Below are 24,802 nucleotides of genomic sequence, written 5' to 3' on the forward strand. Positions count from 1 at the left end.
CAGGGGCCCCGAAAAACTCTCGTGGGGACCCCTGCGGGGCCCGGGGCCTGGGGCAAATTGCCCCACTTGCCCCCTCCTCTGGGCAGCCCAGGCCCCCGGAGCTTCTTTCGCTCCGGGTGTTCGGCAGCAGTTCGGTAGCACGGGGTCCTTCCGCCCCGGGACCCGCCACCTAAGTGCCGGGTCTTCGGTGGCAATTCGGTGGCAGGGGCCCCCTGCGGCTGAAGACCCCAGGCCCCCTGAATCCTCTGGGCGGCCCTGGTCCGCTCGCCCTATCTGCCTCTGCGCACGCCTACACAAGACCCAGAGGTGTAAATCCCAGCTCAAGGAGACCTACCCATGCTGGTTCTGATCCAGCTAGCATGCTAAACATGTCACCATGGCAGCGCAAGTCGCAGGAGGAGATGTCCCGAATATGTACCTAGCATCATGGACGGGCTTGTACTTGGGGTAGCTAGCCCATCCCACTGCTTGTGGTGCAATGGCTATTTTTAGCGTTCTAGCTTGATCACAGCTAGTGCAGGTGTATCTCCTCAAGCCGGGAATCAGCCCCTGGTCAAAGTGCAGACACATCCTCCATCACTTCCTTCCTAGCTCTTTCTGCACTAGCCTCTGTCTCACTCAGTAACCCTGTCACTAAGACTACTCCCCTGCCTCTCATTCTGCCTCACTCTCTGTTTCCCACTCTCTCTCTCCCCTTAAGCCCCATCTCTGCCCGCTCTCCTGCCCCACCACCTTCCAGCCACTGTACCTCACGCCCCACACCTATCCCCTACCCTGTCTCCATGCCCCTAGCTCCTGTCCTTCACCCCCTGGACACATGCACACAATTCATGTCCATGAAAACCTGGCACACCAAAAGATTTCATTTGATGCCTAGTGCAGCTATGCATGGAGATGGGTGGTGGGGTAAACACAGACTGTGCATCTATTTAGCTGACACCCAGTGCTGTGGGATCCAGGCTGTTTGCTCTGCACTGAGAAACCGGACTGTGTTCAGCACTGGCTGCCTGCTGAGAGGATGGGACACACTGGTGCACACATGCGCAGTCAGCTGGAAATCTGAATAGGGAAGGGATTCATTCTCTCCTAGAAGCTTGTGCAGGGGGAGAGAACTCAGATCCAACCCAGGAATGGCCCAGGGGAGTGACCTGGGTAACATGGTCCCCAGTTGTTTTGCTTGTAGAATCAGATCTTTAGATGGAGGGATCAAGGACAAGAACAGGCTCAGTAATGCATTTGAGAGCGGCAGTATGCCAGGTTCTTGATAAATCAACGTTAGTTGTTTGGAGAATGAACGAGGAGAGGGGCAGAGGGGATTTTCTCAGCAGTGGTAAAACCCCAGAACTTTCTGAAGTCTACAGGAAAAAAATAGGTTAGCTGTGAGAGAAACAAACTCATCTACCTGACTTGGAACCATATTTGGTCTTCTAGTCATAGGCTTTGTTAGCTAGGACAGCGGTCCCTTCTACAGCAGCTATGGCAATATGGACAGGCTCTAGCAAGCCAGGAGAAAATGGACCACCTCTAGAACACCATGAACAGTTGCTAGCCCACTGTGGATGGGCTCTAGATTGGGGTTATCGCTAGCTCATGCAGAGGACCTGGCTGCCTCCAGAAAAGCCAGCGCATTGACTGTGTAGACATGAGGCCCACCCAATGCCCCAATTCAAGATTTAATCGTAAGACCCCCCTCTCTACCAGGGAATATAAGCAGGAACAGCAGGTCCATAGGTATTAACTAACAGTGAGAATAAGGTACAAGCGTGCTGCAACCAGAGTGGTGTGTGAATTGTGTCTTTTTTCCCCAAAGCACAAAGGAAGGTTGGAAAGAAAAAAAAAAAAAAAAACCACAACCAAGCAAGCCCTAGTAAGTAGAAGCTGCTAATCCCTAAAGCCTCAAAGTAGAGTGCAGAGCCTTGGAAGAAAGAAATTAATAACTTTCAAAGTATGACCTTGAAAATGGAATTAACAGTATTCCTCCCTTTTAAGCCTCCATGATAATAAAGATTTCATCTTCGGAAGCCCTGGCAAAGAGAGTCAACAGAGGAGAAAAATGACTTCCTGCAGAGGAACTGGCATGTGTAAAAACCTGGCCCCCGCATGCTGTGGCGGGAGAGGGTGAGGAGGAAAGAAAGACCTAGCTTTTGTCCAGCCCCTGCTCCTTTTTTCTTTAGTGGATGGTTTTGTTCTTTCCCTGCAACCACTCCTGTCCCAAGACATGCGGTCACTAGATAAGCATCAGTGAATTTCTTTGTAAACAGAACTGGCCTCTGATGCTATGGAGTCACAAAAATCTTTGGTGCTCCCTGAAATACAGTCTCAGAGGCCCCTGCTAGATTTTTTTCCTCCTTTAATGTCCCGAATACAGACAGACCCACTCTTCCCCCCCCACCCCCGGTCTCTCCTCTCTCCTCAAAGAAAGAGTCATAGAGCCCAGTTCTCCTCTCACACCGGTTTGACATTAAATTCAGTGGCGTGATACCTGACTTACACCAATGTATGTGAAAGGAGAATCACACTCAGGTTTCGCAAGTCACAGCTCCATATTGGCTCCCTCAGAGCATTGAGCCTGGGAACCTGGCATGTGAGGCCATGGGGAGTCCCTTTACCAGTGGACAGATGAGAAGGCGTGGGGAGGTGCTACAGCGAGCCCTTCTGCAGATGAGAGGCTGTGGTTGCCCTTTGGGGATGAATCTGTTACGTGCGTGCAGTTGAAGGGACTCCTCTGTAGTGTGATACAAGTGGCCATAGGTTCAAATCCTGGGGATCCATCTGTGGTGTCTGTGCCATTTGGGTGCTGTGCTCTGTGCAGTTGAAGGGCTTTGGGGGGGTTCACTCTCAGACCAGGCTAGATCCTGCAGCCATTGAATGAGTAGTGAGATTGTGTGGAGTGGCAGATTCCAAGGCCTGGGGACAATAAATTAGTCTATGTGCATGGACCTGCTAATTACAAATTGCTGCCTACACCCCTGAAGGTGAGGGATGATGCCACCCTGCTTACAGGTCCCACCGGGGTTCTGTGTTCCCCATCCCGATTATAGGAAAGAACTGGGGTCCGTGTTGCAGGGGAGGATGTGGGATGGACAGGTTTCTGACTAACACCTCATTCGCCTCAGGTCACAACATTAGAACATCCAGAAGGATGTGTGACCAGAAGCATCTGTACAGCACGTTCTAGTTTTTCAGGGTTGCCGACAAAGTGTCGATAGCTCAGTGAAGTTGGACGTTAGGTCCACTCCTCTTCAGGTCTTCCATTGCAGAGTTAGACCACAGTCCACAGATGATAATGACATGGAGAGCTGCTGGTTGGAACAGGCCGGATTTAATGTCTGCTTCCCAGCTGAGGGGGTGAGACAGCAATCACCCGGGAACTAGGGACGGAGGGATGGAGTGATTGCTAGGTAGGTAGATAGCAGAAGTCTGCTTGGGCCAGTTGCTGAATCATTTCATGTGGACTCTGGGCTCCACTCCTGGTGCCCGACTGTCTCATTTGGAGGAGGTGGGGACATTTCTGGGTGCATCTGACCCAGATCCCCAAATGCAATCATCCCCGAAACATTGGGATAAGATCTGCACATGGGCTTGTCTCCAGTTTGCAGCGCTCTGCACAGGTTAGTTCTGTTTGTCCTCATTTTTGCCTTCGGATGCCACCTTGTGGGAAAACGTGGTGTAGCGCCCTTGCTATTAACCTGCATTTTTTAACCCTGCTTTGCCACTTCGTGGCAGGATCTAGCTAAGCTCTGAGGGAGAATGAGGGGGGGAAGGATACCAGAATTCCAGCTAATATTGCCCTCGTTGTTTTCCCTGGGAGCGTTACGTGTGGCTGAGATAGGGTGAAGTAGATCAGCATATAACACAAATGGCCTGGCCCAAGTGATTTGGGGAATCTGTCCCAAGGTGTCCCCATTTCCACCACCCCAAGGCTTAGAGAAAGGCAGCACACAAAAAAAAAAAAAAAAAAAAAAAAAAATCAATCCCCCTGCAAAGATGCACAGGATCCACCAAGATGTGGACAAGGCAATGTACAATGCCAGAGGATGGCACTCATACTGAGAAGAAAGGAAGAGAGGTCCCACTGACTGATGATCACATAGCATGCCTTCTCTGACACCTCTCCCACACACCTGAACCAGCATTGTCCCCATCTCATATTAATCAAATCCCGGAGCTTCCTTTCCATACCATCAGCCCCCTAACTCCCACCCATCACATTCCCTAGCCATAACATGCCTATTCTTGCATCATCCTCATATCATAGCCAGCCCTTAGCTACCGTTGCTCTCATACCTTTCCCATCACATCAACCCATCCTTGAGCAGGCATCATCTCCCTGTCCATACCCATCCAAACTCTTAGCCAGCATCAGCCCATACTTATCACACAGCTGAGCAGGCACCACCCCTGTATTGTAACCAACGTATCAGTGGGCTGGTGTTGCCCCTTTCTGGAGCTATCACTTCTCTGAGTTGACATCACCAGCTTCCCATATCGACCTCTGCTGGCCTCACTCCTCATATGGACACTGATCCCCTTCAGATAGGCAATAATTGGCCAATGTAAAACTTCAGGGATTGCCTTCTGGATTCAGTCACTGGCTGGCTGGAAAACAGCTGATGCCATTTCAGAGCTCCACCAGGTGACAGTATCACCCATGCATAGCTTTTATGGCCAGAAGGGACCACTGTGATCATCTCGTCTGACCACCCGTGTAACACAGGCCAGAAAATTTAACCCTGTGATTCCTGCATCTAGCCCATTCTGGTGCTTGAGCCTATTTTTTAGAAAGCTATGTCATTGCATAGCTTATGTGTCAACCCATCCCTCAGCTGATCTGACTTTCTCTTTGTCTCAGCCCATGACCACTCACTAACTCAGACAGTGTCTGGATGGCGACTTGCAGCCCAGTAGCTTGGTACTCGATATGTGGTGGCCTCAGATCAGCTGAATGTGTAGTTTCTCACTCAACTCATTCCTTGACAGACAACAGCATCCCAGCACCTCCCTATGCAGGACTGAGTAGATTCCAGAAAGCTCCCCCACCTGGGCAAAGGCCTTTCTTATACAGGCTACTCTCTCCAGCAATTGGGCTGCCAAGAGCAGTGCCTGAAGGACAGACTCTATAGAGTGTCTTTTCAAAAGCTAGGCCCAAAGAAACGCAGCTGGCTCAGCAACATAAAGGACTAATGTCTCACTTTGCTGTGCCATGCCCTTGGCTAAACCAGGCCATAGGACATAGTGGCCCTTCACAAATACATGGGGGAAAGCGTGGGAATAGATTGTTCTAGGTCACAAGTGACATGAGTTTGGTGATACTCATCAAAAATATGTCATGAATTTTGGCACCAGCTGGTAATTTCTGTTGTGGTGCGGCCCATGTTTGGAATGGGGCTGCTACAGATCAGGATCAAGGGCATTGGCAGAGCTGTGTAGGGAGCCCAGCACTGGAATAGCAAGGGGGGGGGGCTGCGGGGCAGGAGTGAGGGGCATTGGCAGAGTTGTGTGGGGAACCACAAACTGGAATAGCAAAGGGGTGCTGCAGAGCAGGCTGAAGTACATTGGTGATGCTTTGAATATTTTGATTGTTAACCCTAGAAAGCCAGCACAGCTCAGTGAAAAGAGCTGAGGGTCTACTCCATGTGCATCATCAACAGAATTTTTCACTCAGGTCCAGCTCCAACTTAGGCACTCAGCATTGCAATGCCTAATCCCTAGGTGGGCTGCTGCCTTCTGGAATCCACAGCCCTCAGTCAGGTGTGCGGGACCTGATCCTCCAAGATATTTAGGTGCCTAACTCTCTGACATTCTGGGATACAATGAAGAGCTGTGTGACCTCTTACCCAGTAACCCGAGTGCCTCACAATGCCTTGCCACTGTGGCTCTCTGCCTGGGACACCCAAAGTCAGCCACAAGCATGCCCTCTATGTCTATGTACTGGGCAGCCCTGGTGCAACACTTTGGATCCTGGAGCATTCCTGCAATACCACAGCCTTCCACGGGCCTCCACCAGCCTTGGCTAATGACTGGTAAGGTGACTCCACACTCTCCCCAGCCCCACATTTTCCCAAAAACATGTTTTTAAATGTTCAGCCCTTTTCTGGAACAAGCAGAGGAATGTTAAAGTCCATTATTCCTTTAAGGGATCAATAGTCAACAGTTTGTTACTTTAACTGGAGTTACCAAACAGTTCAGTTAAAATAAAACAAGTATATTTAATGGCAAAGAGAGAGATTTAAAGTGAGTACAACTATAAGGTTTAAAGTCAGAAATGGTTACAAGAGAAATAAAGATAAAAACACTTTTTCTAATACCTAAAACGTAACAAGCTAGACTTGGATCAAGATAAAACCTTCACCACATGTTTCCATCTAGATGGCTGACCAAACCCCTGGGTCAGGTGCTGTACCCCAAAGTCAAAGGGCTGATACCTTTGTCTTCTTAGGTGAAAGATAAATAATGGGGGATTTCCTTGCCCCTCTCATTTATAGTCCAATGAACCTTTGTAATGGATTCTCCTGAGGGGTACCCCTCAAAGTAAAGTTTATTCAAACTGTGAGGAAGGTGACATGGAGTCTGGTGGTGAAGGAAGCTCCATGCTCTTTGCTCCCCCACTTGTTTGCTTATTAGCTTAGTTTACCTAACAGGTAAAAATGGCCTTTCATTGTCTTTGCCTGACTCAAATACACATTCCTTTGTCCAGGCAGGCCTGTTTACCAAACCCCCCGACGAGCCTGGTTTGAACACTTTTAAGTTATCATTCCAGCTTGCATCCATAACTCTGACTAGACATTGCATACATACAGTATACCAGAAATTGGTCCAGGAGTTGTTAGTTTTCAACTGATACCCCGCAAGGCGTCTGTTGTACAAAGATGATTACAATGGTGGGTGGAGGCAAATACAGAGGTGCCTGGGGTCACAAATTCCCACCCACTTCAATGGGAGGTCGATGCCTAAGTTCACTTGAGGATCTGGGCCTCAGGCAAAGAATGGGGAGTGTCAGGTGGCTAAGAGATCCTCAGAAGCCAGCAGACTGAGTGGTGAGCTGCCTAAGCTAGCCAGCAAGAAATGCTGAGGGGTGGGGCAGAGAGAGGAGCGAGATATAGGCCCCTAAGTAGTTGACCTGGTGCACCTGACTGACAGGCCAGACATAGATTCTCCCTCTGCTCAGGAGTCTCAGGTCTGGTCTATACTACCCGCCTGAATCGGCGGGTAGAAATCGACCTCTCGGGGATCGATTTATTGCGTCCCGTTGGGACGCGACAATCGATCCCCGAATCGGCGCTCTAACTCCACCAGCAGAGGTGGTAGTAAGCGCCGCCGACAAAAAGCGGCAGAAGTCGATTTTGCCGCCGTCCTCACAACGGGGTAAGTCGGCTGCAATACGTCGAATTCAGCTACGCTATTCACGTAGCTGAATTTGCGTATCTTAAATCGACTCCCCGCTGTAGTGTAGATGTACCCTATGCCACGAACCCTGTTCTGGAATGAGGCACCCGCGCCAGGTCAGCTGCTTAGGTAGTCCATGCCCCAGCCCTCATTCTTCTGTGCACACTCACTACTTCTGTGATGCTCACCAGACATTTTTCTGTGACCCCTTTGGCTGTCTTTTGTTTGGGCATTATGCTGCCCCCGCTCCCCACCAGTGATCTGCCTCAAGCTCTCCAGCTGCAGGGCTGATAGGTGTCAGGTGTTAGGCCCCACTGGTGAGATAAGTGTCCCCCACCAAGTTCAAGAATCCTGCTTTGGAGACTCTGGGGCTTTGGCTGGAGTGATGGCTCAGAGTTGCTCATTGGCTGAGGGGTGGCAGCAGCGCCTAGAATGCATTGAATATGTCAACCAATGGAAAACGATGTGCCTAGAGAACTTAGGCACCTACAGAGCTTGGGAGCAGGTTTTGAACATATCAGTGGTGCCTAAAATGATGGATTTAGACACCTAGAAGTGCAGCTAGGAGCCTAGATATCTTTGAAAATCTGGGCCTGTGTGTCAATCGATTTGGTCTGGGCAAACCCTCTGAAAACAATGGCATCACACGGGTGTTCTGGAAGGCAGAATCTAGCCAGCAGAACCTTTATCACTACTGATGCATGAGAAGGAAAGAGCCAAGCTAGATTCTCAAATCCCACACTGAGGGTAGGGTGACCAGATAGCAAGAGTGAAAAATCAGGACAGGAGTAGGCGGTAATAGGCACCTACATAAAACAAAGCCCTGAATATCAGGACTGTCTCTATACAGTTGGGACATCTGATCACCCTAGCTGAGGGTGAAGTTAGCTAAACCAGCTTTTAATTTGTAAAGTGACCCATTTGCTTTGGAGTCACTGAGCGATAGGAAACATGGAGCCTGTTGATGCATTGTAACAGAGTCACTTTGCAGAGTAGAGCCAGATGCAAAATATAGGTATGGTTGAGGAGATGTGCAAACATTGTGGTCCTTTTCCACTCTGTTTCTCCCACTTCCAGTTCATTTGCTCCTATTCTCTCAAGCTTTTCAGCCCCTTGGGTGAAATTTCAAGGTTATTTGGCAAATTCCCCAAAGATTCCCATTAATCTTTCATCTGAAACCCAGTTTCCTTCCCTGGCTAAATTGAAAGAAACACCTTTCACATATGGTGAATGGTCTTGAACTCAACAGTGCTACCAAATAACAGAGAAAGTGTAAAGCAGGATGTCAGCATGCAAGTCACTGTCATAGAACTCGGGTTCTAGGCTGGTGTGGGGAGTGGGAAATGAAAGAGGTACTGGTTGCTGTAAACCAAGCGCCTCTGTAGAAATTTAAAGCAGACACTTCTGAGTTGGGTAGAAAGGGTGAACCCAAACCTCAGGTATTTAAGATTTGGTTCTTAATACAATTTTGGTAGCGTGAGCTAATCTCTGGTCTCAGACAGACAAATGAGTGTACACAGACCCTTGAAGAGATATAAGATGCAAGTTGATTAGTGCAATGGCTTTCTGCTTCTGGAGCCAAGTGGTTGATACAAGTGGTTGGAGTCTAGTGATCAGCTCTAAGCATGCATGTTGTGCATGTATTCCCAGAAAAAAGACTCTTTTCACAATTCAGCACCTGTTGTCTATCTTCTCAGGACTGGAATAGCAGGGGGGTACTGTAGGTCAGGAGTGAGAGGCTTTGGCAGAGCTGTGTGGGGAGCCCAGGGATACAAGTTGGTGCTTGGGTGCAAACCTGGGGCTCATTGGCATAATGGAGAATCATTGGTGGGCTGAAGGACAGAGCTGAAATTTGCATAAAACCTAACTACTTGATATTTGGATGTAGCCAGTGCTAGCAGTTCTTCCACTTTTTGAGCAGGTGAGTTTTACTCAGAGACAAGATGAAACTGTACGTACTGTAGCAGCAAGAGGTGTGGATCTAAAATAAGGAGGGATTTAATGATGAGCAGAGGGAGCCCACAAATATACTTACAAAAGTGTTTGGAACAGCCTAAATTGACAGAAGTGTAATTTTTATACTCGGCTGGGTCTTGCTGTAGTGGGTAACAATGGGCAGCAGGTGGCGCCAAAGACTATAGCATCAGCCCCTCTGTGCTTGAAGTGGAGCCCTCATACAAATGGCTCATATTTGCTTCATGCCTGGGTGTAGTTCCCTCCACCTAGGGTGACCAGAGGGCAAGTGTGAAAAATCTGGATGGTGGTGCGGGGGGTAAGAGATGCCTATATAAGGGGAAAAAAAAAAAAACTAAAATCAGGACTGTCCCTATAAAATTGGGACATCTGGTCACGCTACCTCCACCCCACAAGAACATACAGCAGCTACCACTGGCCTTCCTTCCCTGCCTCTCCCTTCCCAGGGACTTTTCCTGGAATGAAGTCACATGGGCATGGTAGATGCTGGCAGCATTCAGGGAACATGGATGAGGGGTTAAGAGTAGAGCAGTAAAATCTGGATCTAGATCCAGACAGTGAACACCCCATAGCTCAAGCCCTTTCTTGCATCAGGGGTCACCTACAAAACTGAGCTCTGGAATTGAATCTCAGTCCCCCACACAGTTTGGGGGCTACTCAGATTTGTGGGTTTGTGCCGGGCCCCGCCTCTGCAGGCAGTCAGGAATGATGAACTACCACCAGCTTCCTCAGCTTGGAATTCATCAGGTCTCAGATGGGATAGGAGGTGAAGGGACACCTTAGAGAAGGTTGGCAGCTGTCCTGTAAAACAGGGACTGGAGTGGGAAGAGTTGTTCCTATGGACCAGATCTCTTCAGACAAGGTGTAGAAGAGCAGACTCACACCCGTGGCGCCTCCTGCTGGTTGTCCTCAGGAATTAGCTCATTCCAGCTCTGGAGAACCCTCTGCAGACTGATGATCCGCCTGTCCTCTGGCCCCACCGTGTCCCTCCCTGGACCCCGGTGCCTTTGTAGCTGGGGTACTGCTCCCTGGCAGTAACCCCTCAGTCTTAGGGTCTCCCCTTCTCAGGGAACCCCCACCCACCTCAGTATATGGCTACTGCCAGTCACCAACTAGCCCCCATTCCCTGGGGCAGACTGCAGTATCAGCCTACTCATCACTGGGTTGGACCTGCTTCCTGGGCCTACCCCATGGCTGCCCTCTGCAACCCCCAGTACCCCTTGGCCTCCTACTAGGCTGCACCTTTCCAGGCAGGAGCTCCTCTGCCTTTCCCCAGCCCTGCTCCACTCAGGTACCCTGACTCTAGCGCCCTGCAGCCAGGCCTTTCTCTCTCTGAATGCAGAGAAAGACTGACAAGCTCCTGACTCCCAGCCTCTTATATAGGGCCAGCTGAGGCCTGATTGGGGCGTGGCCCAGCTGCAGCTGTTTCCCCAATCAGCCTAGTAGCTGCTTCCCCATGCTACAGTCTTCTCCCAGGGCTGTTTTAAGCCCTTCAGGGCAGGAGCGGGTGTCCACCTCGCTTCACAAGGCTCAGGTGTGAAGTACAGTCCATTAAAGTGGAGTGGAGAAATGTGGAAAGCCAGAAAGAGTGGGACGGGGCTAGACAGGTGGTCTGATCTGTCAGCTGAAGATCCAAACTGGATCCTAATGTGGGTCCCAATGACTTGGCCAGGCTGAAAACAGCCAGGAAGGTTCGGTAACGTCAGAAGTGATTGTGTCCCACGTATGCAAAACCACACAAGTGCCTTTACCCAGAGACTGACACAACTCCACATAGTCACAGCAACATGTGCCTATATGACTGCCAGGGCTGGTTGGGAAATTGGTTTTATTTCCTGCAAAAATTTCAAATAAAGCAAAAAAAAGTTTCATTGTCATCTAAATTTTTCATAGAGTCTTGGCATTTTCAGTTTTTTGATTAAATCCAAAAAAAAAAATTCAACAAAAACAGACATTTTGTTGAGGAATTCTTCAGCAAAAAATTTTCAGCTAGTGCTATCAGTGACACACAGAGACTAAATAGCGCTACACACAGCGCTTCCCGTGGCTATATGCAGGCTGGGGCTGCTTTGAACTGCTGCAGTGGCTCCAAACAGCCTAGACGCCAGCTTAACTAGCTACCTGGGGTCCCCTTCCGGTAGGCACCACGACTGGGGAAAAGAAGGCATGGTCTCTACACTTAGTCTCCAGTGATCCCTGCTGTAGAAGGGCGCAGACAGCCACATAACTACACACAGACCCGTTGCAGCCCAATACAGCTACACACAGACCACGGCAGACAACAGCACAGCTATGCACAAACCCATGGTAGACAACAGCATAGCTACACATGGACCCACTGCAGACCAACATAGCTACACACAGACTCACAGCAGACATCCACACAACCACACACCGACCCACTACAGACCAATACAACTCCACACAGACCTACTATATATATCCACACAGACCCACGGCAGACCAATATACCTACACACAAAGCCATTACACACATCCATGCAACTACACACAGACCCACTGCAGACATGCATACAGCTGCATGCAAATTCATTGCGGCACACAGACACTGATAAGATTACATGGGACTACTGTACTACAGCTATACATAGACAGACTGACATGACTACACACACACCCCACTATCACCTACAAAGACTCTAGTAGTTGCACACACCTTCACAGGACTCACACAACTTCACACAGTTGCTCATCCACAGAGATGGCCTTACATGCACACTGGAATACATAGTCTTCATCACACAACCACATACTCACTGATGCTACTGAGCATGAGCGTGAGCTGGCACAACCATATCCCCTGCCAGACTCACCACCCTGCATCCCTTCCCAGAGACTCCCAGGCCCGGGTGCATCCTCCCAGGCTCATGTTTTCTTTCTGTAGTCCCCCGTCTCCTCCCTCCCTGGCCTGTTTTGGGGATGAGGCTTGTAACAGAGCCCTGGATGGGAGATTGTGACGATGGAGCAGGCCAGTCTGTCTGACACACCTGAGACGTGACGCTGTGAACCCTGCTCCTGGAGGCCCAGTACCACTCTTGGACAGGCAGCTACTACTCTAACTTGGTTACAGATGATGTCATTGGAAAGCACATCACACACGCTATTACATATCCACTCATGCCTGCATGGAGACTCATATCATGACATGCATGTTACATATCTACCCATTGGTACCTACACAGACATTGTTATGTGAGCAGGCACACACACACGACTAGAGACTCACAATGCATACTGTACATCATTCCATGGGGGGAGGGCACATGCACACACACATATACACACATCTATGCCCTGATACGAATGAAGTCACCAGAAAACACACACCTTCACAGATACAAAACGTATATCAATCCATGGGGGCATACACACCTTCACACACTGGTATGTGTGCAATCACAAGCACACACACACACAAATATCTGTACAGGACTACCTATAAATACTGCGCATCACTCCATGGTGCATGGAACACTAACACAAATCTATGCACTGTTATGTGTGAAGTCTCCACACCACACACCTTAATGAACAGACACACACACACCTGCATAGTCTCACACATGCATACTCTACATCTATAATATGCATGCACAAATGCACATCTCTGTGCCCATAATCACATATATGCATATTATAGCTGAATTATAAAAAGCCTGCCTCACAGACATTTTTGTGAACAAAAGCTCCCTGGTGTGTTCACTGTGATTTGTGGGGTCAGATTATTCATTATTCATGACTGTTCAGTCAACCGCTGGCTGCAAATGCTCTCAAAAGTTCAGCAATGATTGGTCTCAGGATTTGTATGGGGTAAGTGCACAATTCACTCTTGAGCCTTCCCTTGTTTAAAAAGTTTCTGGCACCCAGCCAGAGTGCAGAAACAGTACCATGTGACTTAGGTGACCAGCTTCACTAGATGCACAGTGAATAGCTGAAGAAGCAGACCATAGGCTGAAAATGATACGGTCCACGTGATTCGACATAAACTTCCTAATAATGAAAAAAATGGGATCAGATCACTAACAGCTGGCTGACTAAACAAAGAGCTATGACAGTAACAAATCTCATCTGGGAAAAGGCTACAGAATTGCATGAATAATGAGAACCTCTCTAGCGGGTTTGTTTCGCTTAAGCACCATATAGACTTGAATAGAGAATTATATCCCTGCTATACAATTCTGTAGCATGGCTCAAAAACCCCTATAGATTCTCATTCTCTATTACATTTTATAGGTTTCCCAGGCAATTTCTGTAGAACTCTAGTGGTTCCATCCCTATTAAATACTCAGAGTGTCCTGTAAAAGATATTTTTCACAATAAACAGTTCTTCCTGCTGAAATGAACATGTCTTCTTAGACCGCCTGATTCTCCCCCATATACCATACACCTGTCCATACAAACACACGCCCCATATATACATCCCACTGTTCCTGCACAACCACACACAAGCATGGGCAGGTGCTGACATTTACAGGATGTATGCTTATCACACACACAATGGTATAACAAGCTACCACTGTCTGGGGCTGCAGGGAGAATGTCAAGCCGAATATCTGCCTTAAAAACTGTCCAGGAAGGAGAGCCACAAATGGGAGGATGAATGAGATGTCACTTGTATTGGGACATAATATTTCTGTAGCAAGTCTGCAGTATTTCTTGCTGCAGTGCCAAGCTTGTCAACTTCATTCCCCACCCCTGTGAAAATCAAAGCTTTGCTGGGACTCCCTTCCCCCTTCCCTATAGGTGCTGCACCACAGGGTCATAACAGTTACATGGAAATTGTTCCTCCTCCTGATTAACAAACAAATAATTACAGCACCTCCCCCGGGACTGAAGGCATTCGCCGATTGGTTCCATGTTTCATTGATTGGCACGTGATTAATCGGCCCCCGAGGAGCCGGCATCTGGCTGCAAACAGACATCATCAACATGCAGAATTATAACAAGTCCTGGCATTCCAGGGCCACCACAAGGAGGGAGGTGAAAAGAACAGCCAAGTTGCCATCGCTAGCGAAAGCTAGAGCAGGATATAACAGCTTGTTTACTGAGGAGCTCACAGCAGCTCTCCAACAGGCCCAACTTCTCCCGGCAGGTGGCATTGTAAGGAATGGTTCTGGATATGGGAACCTCACAGCTACTCCAGTATCAGCCTCTCCCAGCAGGAGGTGCAGGAGGGAATGGGGCAGGGGCGCTGGCTCTGGGGAGCTCACAGACACTGCAGTCCCAGCTTTTCTCAGCAGGAGGCGCTGTAGGGAATGGCGCGGGAGCACTGAGTGTGAGGAGCTCACAGTAGCTGGAGTCAGTGCTTCTGAAGGCCATCAACATGTTTCTTGCTGACTCTGTTTCTTCCTTGCTGTATGTAACCCTTTCCTCTTCTCTCTTCCTTCCCACTCTCTCCCTACAGGACCTGGCACAGGGAGAGTAGACAACGGTTCAATGAGTTTGGCCGTACCACTGTGGCTGCTGGCAGTGTCCCTGCTCTGCCTACTTAGCAAATGTTAATAAAATCAGAATAAAATCAAATTAAAAAACCCAACAACAACAGCGACAATAACAACACACAAAACAAAGCGCGTCATACAGGAGACAGAGCGAGAAAAAGAGGGGGAGAGAGAGAGGACTGGTTCTTTCACAACTTTTGTGTGTTCTGGAGCAAAGGGGGGGAATTACAGCGAAGACGAATCAGCAACATTTATTCCGAATTACGACAAGACGTCTGTCAAGCCATCGACCACCTGGGAAGCGACGCGGAGCGCAGGAGAGAAGGGGGCGCTGGGCGGGGACCGCGTTGTGCCAAAGACGCCGAGATGTAAAAAAAAAAAAAAAAACCAACCAACCAACCAGATTTCTTGTTTCCCCCTTCTTTCCTTAGTCCTCTTTCTTTCACCTTCTGAAAGAGCAGGTCTTTGCTGTGATGTTTATAGCCACTTAGCCCCTTGATTCCCTTGGCCATTTGGTGAGCTGACTCTCCGCCAGTTCAGACTTTTGGAAAGCAGTAATCCAGATCCCTTTCGCATATTGGTGTCCCATGAAGAAACCCCACGCCTCCTCCCCCATCCCTTGCACCCTCGTTGGCCCCCTCCCTTATGCCCCTTCTCCTCCAATACCTCCCTCTCTGCCCTGAGCTCAAGCTATGTTGACTATGCTACAAACACACTGTTTTTATTCTCTTCTTCTCCCCCTGTATTTGGCCGGGTGTCTCTGTCTCCCGTGTGTGTGTGTCTGTGTGTGTGTGTCTCTCTCTCTCTCTAAAGCATGCGAAGAGAATGGTCCATATGTACATAAGCTCATCATGCTGTAGATAAAGTTCTGCATCGTAAGTGTGAGACATGGTGCTGAGAGATCACTTGGGCAGATGTGGCGGGTGGGGAGTGCGTCAGTTGTGGCACTGGTTCAGATGGGCTCCTGTCCCACAGCTTTTGCATTGACAGCCTCCTTGCCGTATTGCTTGGAAGCGTCAATCTCCATACTTTTTTAACCCTTCCCTGATCAACCCCACCCGGCTGGCACTCAACTGTAATGCATCAGAATAGTGGCTCCTGCTTCACATCTGTGCTTGTGTGTATGTCCAAACAGGTAGAAAATCAATGTGACTGACCCGTAGGACCATAGATGGCAGCACTTCAAGAGCACTGCTCCAGGACCCACTCCTGGGGGGGTTGGGAAGAGAGGTAATCAGTGAGATAACTTGGGCTTCACTGATCTTCTGCACCTGTAGGTATGGCATGGCCAGTAAATATCTCTTACCAGAAAAGCCTCCAAGTGGTAATCCATAACCATTCAATATTGCTATAGAAATGAACTTTTTGTCCCTCTGACCTCCTTGTTACAAACAAAGCAAACCTGTAAATATCTCTTTCAGCCACCATGAAAATACCTAGATGGAGCTTCTTTAATTTTATACTTTAAAGAAAACTCAAATTGGTTCAGAAAGTGGCCAGAACCTGGGACTGTAAAAAAGCTGGGGCCAAAATTCTTGACATACAAGAAAGAAGCTTTGGGTGGTGCATTGAAGAGAGATACAAGGGGGTACGCAATGGGAGGGGGGATTTTATTGATCTATATATAACACGTCAAGGTTGCTTCTAGACATCCTTGCCCTCTGGATGGTCAGAGGAGGAGGTAGTTGATGAAAGAAACTCTAGTGATACCTGGTGGAGAAGAGGTGGTGAGTCTCAGAGTAGGTCACTTGAAACAGAGTTACTGAAATGCTACCTATCTGCTGGATTCTGCCATTTCAGCAACAGGTCCTGCAGGATGTGATGTAAGCAATGGGACACGTGCAAAGCTGAAGAGCCTCACATATCCCATTGGCTGTGCTGGTCATCTGTGAAAGGGGACAACTGGGTTAATGCACCAGTGTTTTGTCTCTGGCAACCTGTGTCTAAATGCACCTAGGGTCACAAGTGCCATGATCTGGGTGTCCACAGCAGAGGATGTGGACACCCAGTCCCTTCTCTTTCTCAGCAGAGCCTCTGGAACTGGTTTAGCAGTGGTGCTGTGGGTCAGGATTTAGGAGCTACGCACTGGCCTTCACTGTGTCCTACTCCTAAGCAGTTTCCTAAACAGTAAAAATTCCCTTCTCTCCACTCCCCCCCCCCCCCCACCAATAAATATAATTCAGATCTGCCTGGAATTTGCTGTAAAAACTTAGGGGAGGTCGGGTGGAAATCTCTCTGGCTTGAGCAGGCTTAAGAAAGGGGAGACAGATCACCAGAAAGCAATGAGTTAATTCTGTTTTGTGTTTCAATCCTTCCCTTTACTCAGCTGAGAGGAAATGTGCAAGAGGAGGCTCCCTATAATTCAGTGCCGGCTCAGCATGGCAGCGCTCGCCTTGATCAAGCAGCTCGACAGCATTGCCTCTTTTCTGCTGAGCGAGGCAGTTTGGGGGCAGAGACAGGCAATCAATTAAAGAGGCAGCCAGGCTTCTCACAGCCAACCAGGACTTGCAGATAAATATTAGTCTTTGAGTGTCTTTTAAGGGAGGAGAGCAGAGAAACAGGCCTGCAGGATGTCACCAGTCAAGGGAAGGGGATTTTCCCCCATCCCTCAAGGTACGTGCTCAGCTCAAGGTGGGCTCTGCTGTAATTTTCCCTCAGTGTTTTGGGATGTTGGAGAATAATCCCCACAAAAATCACATCCCAGAATATGTGTGTGTGCGCGCCTCGATAACAGATATGCCACCATCACTGCTTGGGAGGGGTTGGAAATCATTCAGTGACCCAGAGTGAGGGCTCAGCTTTTGTCCTCTGGCGTGAGGGGCTAGCTGGGCCCGGTGGGACTGGATCCAGTGGGGCCAGACAACAAGGCACAGACCTTCAGAGGTCTGTAGGCGCCTGGCTCCTGTTGAACACACTGGGCATTAGGCACCTAAATACCTTGGAAAATCTGGGCCTTGTCCTGTAGGTGACCTACTGACCATGAGCCCTGCAGAGTCTCTTAGGACAGGAGCCCTCTAGCCTCTGCTGGTGATTCTTTCTGAGTCTGATGGGTTTTGCTGTAGGGAGGGGAGTGAGTGTACAAGTCCAGTGGCAGATATTGCACTTCAGGGATGGACTATGCAACCTCTCCCACATATTGGCTCATTGGTTTGTTATTGTAGGGTTGCTCAGAGATGGTGGGCTGCCTGCACTGATTTGTTACTGCAGGGAGACTGTCAAGGGTTGTTTATGAGAACTGGGCTGAACGCATTTTTTCATCAGTGTAGGATAGCTCAGGAGTGCTGAGCTGTACACACTGGCTTGTTATTGTAGGGTCACTGATGAGTGCGGAGCAGCACATATTGCTGTGTTATTGTAGGGTTGTTTATGAGCACTAGGCGGCACACAGTGGTTTGTTATTGTATGGTTCCTCACAAGTATTGGGCTACTGGCAGTGAATTGTTTTAAATATTTTTAGAAAAAAGAGCACTGAAGCTTTTGTTTTGGGGGGAAACCTCCCCCCGCCACACACACAACAACAAAAATGCCAGAACAGAAAAAGACAAAGATGGTTGGGAAGACCCATTCTGTCTAGTAGAGCTGAGGTCTGCCAGTTAGGACTCCTGGGTTCTACTCCTGACTGTGCCCCTAACTCTTTGAGCAAGTCTGTGCCTCAGTTTCTCCTCTGTAAAACGGGGATAATGAGATTCACTCACCAATACAGCTGCTGAAAGGCATGACAGTGGCGTTGGAACAATTTGTATAGTGGGGGTGCTGAGAGCCATTGAACCAAACTGTGAACCCTGGATATGATGGAAACCACTTCAAGCCCGGGGGATACCAGTGCACCCCCAGCACCCCTGGGCATGATGGAAGTGCACAGTATTACAGTTATTTTGTTCTGTTCTGAGATCTCCACTTTTGACATTGTCTGTCCCTTTAACTTGCGAGCTGGGGTGGGGGAATATTTATTTAATATTTTTAATGGACCCAATCCTGTGAGCTGCTGAGCATCTCCGGAGAGGTCCTGAGCAGACACCATTTCTATTGAAGTCAATGAGGGTTGCACAGCACCTCCCAAGACCAGGGCCGCAGCGAAGAAGGGAAAAGGCATTTTCCTTGATCATTTCTTCACCCCCGTGGATAATTACATTGAAAAGACATATCCTCCAGTGCAGAGCCTTTCTCCTTAGGCGCCCACAATGGTCCTGCTTCTCTACCCCCCCCCTCAAATCCACTCACTTGTTTGCTGCCCTACCCCTCAGTGGGCTTTGGAACGGGACACCAGTTCCTTGAGAGTGTAGGTGTAATTGTGTTTGATTGATGGAGGTTTAACATTTAGTGTTATTAAAAAAAAGATTGTATTTCTTCTACAAGTTTGTAAATATACGAGAGTGACACGAGATGTCCAATAATGTCCAAGCAGAGGAACAAACTCTTAGATTTAATATATGGCCCCTTACCTGCTAGCAGATATCTAACCCTTTTCAGGTTACCAGTGGGAGGGGGCGGGGGGCAACTTTCTGAAAGGAAATGAACAGTGTGAAGGCAGCCCTCTGGGACCACCTGAACGCCATACATGATTGCAGTGTGTTGTTTGTATGTGTCTGGCTGGGTGAAAAATGAAGCGATGCATGGCTGTGAAATGCTGGGAAGGTGGATGCGAAAATCCCCAGGTAACGCATGTATCTCAGCATTATGATCCTTTTCCAGACCACAACTTGCGGATACGTAGAGCAGCAATGCAAACCCCTGCTTTCTCCACCAGCAAAGTTGTGTAGACCAGGGTTATCATCAGGGTCATGTTAACGGTGACATTAACAAGGTTTTTTTGTTTGTTTGTTTACATGCTTTGTGTAAACTGATTTACAGCCTGAGTTTATACCCCTTTACACAGCATTTACTGTTCAGGAATCATGGGCAAATCTCCAATTTTCTCCCATGCCAGACCAAGAGTCAATCACAGTATGTTCAGAAGTCCACCCACCCACCCCATTTCAATGCTCAGATTGGACTTCAGACACAGGTGCATCTATTCAATGCACTTAGGTACCTTTCTGAGCATCCAATTAAGGCGCCATTATTTCAAAATTGAGCCCATGGCATTAACTTTGTAAACTTTGTTTTTCACACATTTTCCAGGCCATGTAGAAGTAGCAAGTCTGGAAGGAAATTTGGGGCAATGACCGAGGATTCATGGGCATTTGGGGAGTGGAGCTCGGGAGCATTTACCCTCACTCTGAGCCCTTCCACAAGAAGACATTTGGTCAGGCCTTCAAATATTGCTTATTTCCTTCACATCATCTTATGAAGGAATCCAGGTGTGTAGTGAGGAAGTGTTTCCTCTCCCAAGTCTAATAGTACAATCCATGTCCTCTGCTCTGACCCCACTGATCCATGGCCAAAATCTTCATGGTGCTTGACATCACACAGCAAATCACACCAAATGGTGCCATGGAATACAGTCTTGGGGAGGTGAGGCAGAGCTGGAAGTTCTAAGTCTCCCTCCTGAGGGTGGCAAAAGCTTATTTCATTTTTGACAAATGCACAAAAAAGACTGTGAAAAGAGGCCCCTCACGTGAGGAGCAGAGTGGTGGGGGCGGGCAGAGAGAATTAAACTAGGAGATGGTCTCCCAGGCTATGTCGTTAATAAAAAAGTTAGGGCCATGTCCTGTTCACAATCCATGCACAGAATTCCCAGACACATCAATGAGGAAGACCACTGGCTCTCAGCATGGTCTCAAAGTGGGTATATTTCCAGTGTGGTGCCTGGGAGAGTTAGCTGCATGAGTCCTTTCGACATTAAGGGGTGTGTCCAACTGTTGAACCGTCCTCCTGTTCCCCTCTATTTAACATGACCCCTTCCCACCTACATCTTACAGTGTGACACCTCAGCATAGTTTCTATGGGGGTTGTTTCCCCAAAGGCCAAATCTCAGGTGTTCACTTGTTTTCCAAGCTCACTATCTCAGCAGGGAAGAAATCAGCTTGGTAAGAATGCCAGCAAGATCCCCTATCAAGGCATGGCTTGGGGAGGCCCATGTATGGTAAGCCAGCCACCCTGAGAAGAGCAAGGAAAAGAGGACAGCTCCTCTAAATTAGCCCAGGAAATGCAAGGTAAAGGGCTCTTACCTCATTGCAGGTTCAGCTTAGCTAGTGCCAACAAAAGGTCCTGCAAACCTCTAAGGAGTACACAAGACAGAAGAGGAAGGGAGGGTGTCTCAACAGTTAGGAGGATAGGATTGCAGAGCTAATAGTAGGGCTGACTTCATGGCAAGGCTGTTTGGGGAGCACATTAGTGGGCAGAGGTCCGATCCAACAAAGGAAGTATCCAGGCGGGGCAGGGAACTACCTCTCCCCGATTCGTGTATATCTTCAGCTCACTTCCCGAGCCCTGTGGGGAATGTGTGTTGTGATACCCTAACTGGGGCCCCATCAATCAACATCTCAGCATATCTGTGAGAACAGAGGGATTGAACTGAGCCCTACTATTTGTCCTCGGTCAACCCCTTTACTTCCTTCTAAGAATGCCTAGCACCTCCTATGGAATGTGAGTATGTGTGTGTGTCTACATATAGTACTCGCAGGCCACAAGGAGCAAGACCACCTAGGAAACTATCAACAAGGAGAGAACTTCCCAGCTGGGGAGTGTCTTCCAGCTCTGAAGTTATTTCATTTGCTCCCTCTTTCAGTCACACAGATACTCATCCCTCCCAATACCCCTACAACACACACATGCCATTCTCCTCCAAAAATCCCTCACACAGCCATCACACCACTTTCTTTTCCTAGATCCCCCGGTGACACATGCAAAATGACACATACATCTCAATTTGCTTTTAGCAATTTGTCTATAGAAAGCCATCAGCTGCATGGTTTGTGGTGACTTTCTACAAACAAGGAAAGGGTGTGGGGGGAGGGGGAGAAGGGGAGGGGAGAGTAAAAATTGCCTCCACACCAGCTGCCCCCAAACCGTTCCATTTCCTCAGCTGGAGCTAAGTTTCATCCTCCAGGCCTTAGGGAGGAGGTCCAGCGTCCCTTCTTCTTGCTACACAGTGGGGTGGTTAGAACTCTTCTCATTAACAGTGTTATATACATATAAATATATATATATATCTATATCTTTATATATATTTTTCCCCAGCACCGTAGACATGAGTTGAACTTCTCTTTAATGAAACAAGAACACGGCCATTTTATTTTTTGCCATTGGTTTGTTTTCGGATACTAGCTCTGTGGAAGAAAATTTTAAATGCGCAAGTGTGTGTGTGTTAAAAAAAAAAAAAAGAAGGAAAAAAAACAAAACAAAACCTGACACCAACAAAAAGCTTTTTCTTTTTTCTTTCCTCAATGTATTTAACTTCTGTTATCTTGTTTCTGTTTCTTTACATGTATGAATGCTCTGCTCTTCTGTGATCTTAAAAAAAAGAGAAAAAAAACAAAAACAAAAACGAAATAAACGTGAAAAGGAAGAAATGCATCTTAATTTCCCTTCCCTTCCCCTCATACACAGTTTTGGCTCATCTGGTGCAATGCTTTTGTACTGAAATGGCTGGTGGAGATACACCACTACTCTACTAGTGCCCTCTATTGGATGGAATGAGAACTGTTCATTCATGCATCTTTGACCCTGCTGTGATGACTCCCCGCCACCCTCACTGCCACAGGGTCAGCAACAAGGTTTCAGCCTGGCACAAACCCCATGAACTAAAGGAATAACTCCAGTGGGTGGTAGCAGTAGCAGATTATTCTCTCTGTGAACAAGCCACTAGAGAGGGATGCAGCATATGTTTGAGAAGTCTGCTATACAAAGAGAGATGAGATTATCCTCTAGCTCAAGCTGTAAGAACAGCCTCTGCTGAAGCAACTGAATTCTATGCCAGCTGTTGCACTGAAGTTCCATATGGCTGTGGCTTGCAGCACTGTGGTAACTATGAAGTCCTTAATGGCCATGGATTTGCAGTGAAAGTCACAGGGAATGTGTGGGATCCCCTAGGCGAACTACCCAGGGATTTTTCAACATGCTGTTGTGGAGCACAGAGAGAGCTGTGTCCAAAGCCCACACTCATAGGGGTATGCAGGGCTAGATCTTGCTCCCACTGATGCAGGTGACAAAACAGTCAGTGAGATCAGGATAATATTGTATGTTAACCACAATGATGGGGCTATGCACACTGTATCAGCCAGTTCTTAAGACTTTCCATCCAGCATTTTGTCCCAAATGGGATTCAGGATGCCAACGTTCCCCTCTTCTCCCACCTCGGACACTGAATGTTTCTATGCCTCTTCCCCTTCTATGCCAGCAACCAAGCTGTTGTCGTTGGGGGGGGGGGGGGGGCTCTGGAGGAGGGGATCTCTTTGGCATTCAATGGGCAGTATGCTAGGCCCTGCCCTCTGGAGCAGAGTTAGTGAGGGTATTTGCTCAGTCAGGCAGCCTGCAAGGGGCTTGCTGAGATCCCCCAGCAAATGCATTCATTTAATTTGAATTTTTCAAATGGCCCCTTGTGATGTGTGATTTGTAGGGGTGCCAACTTTCTACTTGCACAAAACCGAACGCTCTCGCCCCGCTCCTGCCCCACCCTCCTCTGAGATCCCACCCTGCCCCGCTCCTTGTCTGAGGCCCCGCCCCCACTCACTCCATCCCACCTTCCTCTGTCGCTCGCCCCACCCTCACTCACTCGCTCATTTTCACCAGGCTGGCTCAGGGGGCTGGAGTGCAGGAGGAGGTGAGGGTTCTGGCTGGGGGTGCGGGTTCCAGGGTGGGGCAGTGGGTTGGGATGCAAGAGGGGGTGAGGGCTCTGGCTGGGGGTGCAAGCTCTGGCGTGGAGCTAGGGGATGAGGGATTTGGGGAGCAGGAGGGTGATCCGGGCTGGGACCAAGGGGTTTGGAGGGCGAGAGGGGGATCAGGGCTGGGGTAGAGGTTGAGGTGTGGTGGGTGTGAGGGCTCTGTCTGGGGGTGTGGGCTCTGCAGTGGGGCTGGGGATGAGGAGTTTGGGGTGCAGGAGAGTACTCTGGGCTGGGATTGAGGGGTTCAGAGGGTGGGATGGGGATCGGGGCTGGGGCAGGGGGTTGGGGCATAGGGTGGAGGCTCAGGGGTGAAAGCTTTGGGCGGTGCTTACCTCAAGCAGCTTCCGGAAGCAGCGGCATGTCCCCCCTACGGCTCCTATGTGGAGCCACGGCCAAGTGCCACCCCCGCAGATCCCATTGGCTATGGGTCCCGGTCAATGGCAGCTACAGTCAACGGCCCAGTCAGCGGTGCTAACCGGAGCCGCCAGTATCCCTTTTCGACCGGGTGTTCGAGTCTAAAACTGGACACCTGTGTTGAGTCGCTAGGGTGACCAGAACAGCAACCTCCAGGGAGGCATGGGGAAGAAGTCATGTGGGGAAGTTACTAATAGACAAAGAGGAGTCCAGCGCAAACAGGGCTGGAGCAGAATGAAAAGCGCACTTAAGGTGGGTCTTCACTGCAGCTGGAGGAGAAGTAATTTCCAGCTCGGGTAGTCATACTGGTGCTGCCTCTGATCAAACTAGTGTGCTAAAAATAGCCGGGTAGCCCCAGCGCTGTGATTAGCGAGATTGGCTTGTCCCCCTCAAGTCTGGCCCTAGGGTTTCAGATAGACTTATACTTGGGGCAGCCAGCCCATCGCACCGTCACTTCTATTTTTCACCTCCTTGCTCAATCAGAGCTAGCAGGGGTATGGGTCAGGCTGTGCTCCTCCCCCTCCCCTCTTGTGAATAGGGTTGCCAATTTTGGTTGGAGGAATTCCTGGAGGTTCCATCACATGACATCATCTTTACTTAAAAATTAATCTTTAATTCCTGGAGACTCCAGGACAATCCTGGAGGATTGGCAACCCAATCTGTGAACAATGGGTCAGTCTGTGCTCTTCCCCCCTCCCCTGTAACAATGGGTCAGTTTATGCTCTTCCCCACCCCTCCTGTGAGCAATGGGTCAGTCTCCGCGCTTTCCCTCACCCCTTGTACAATGGACCAGTCTGCTCT

At 48.9% G+C, this 24,802-nt stretch overlaps 1 protein-coding gene across 2 annotated transcripts in view; it reads left to right on the top strand.

Moving 5' to 3' along the window:
* Window positions 1–22,276, top strand: part of LSAMP (limbic system associated membrane protein) — a 442,951-nt gene extending 420,675 nt beyond the window's left edge. For both annotated transcript variants that reach the window (XM_054043629.1, XM_054043636.1), the window contains one exon: window positions 14,786–22,276. In XM_054043629.1, the coding sequence (XP_053899604.1) occupies window positions 14,786–14,883 (98 nt within the window). In that variant the 3' untranslated portion in view covers window positions 14,884–22,276. The remainder of the gene's footprint in view (window positions 1–14,785) is intronic.
* Window positions 22,277–24,802: the final 2,526 nt, after the last annotated feature.

Source organism: Malaclemys terrapin, chromosome 1 (genome assembly GCF_027887155.1).
Source record: "Malaclemys terrapin pileata isolate rMalTer1 chromosome 1, rMalTer1.hap1, whole genome shotgun sequence".
NCBI classification, from domain to species: Eukaryota; Metazoa; Chordata; order Testudines; family Emydidae; genus Malaclemys; species Malaclemys terrapin.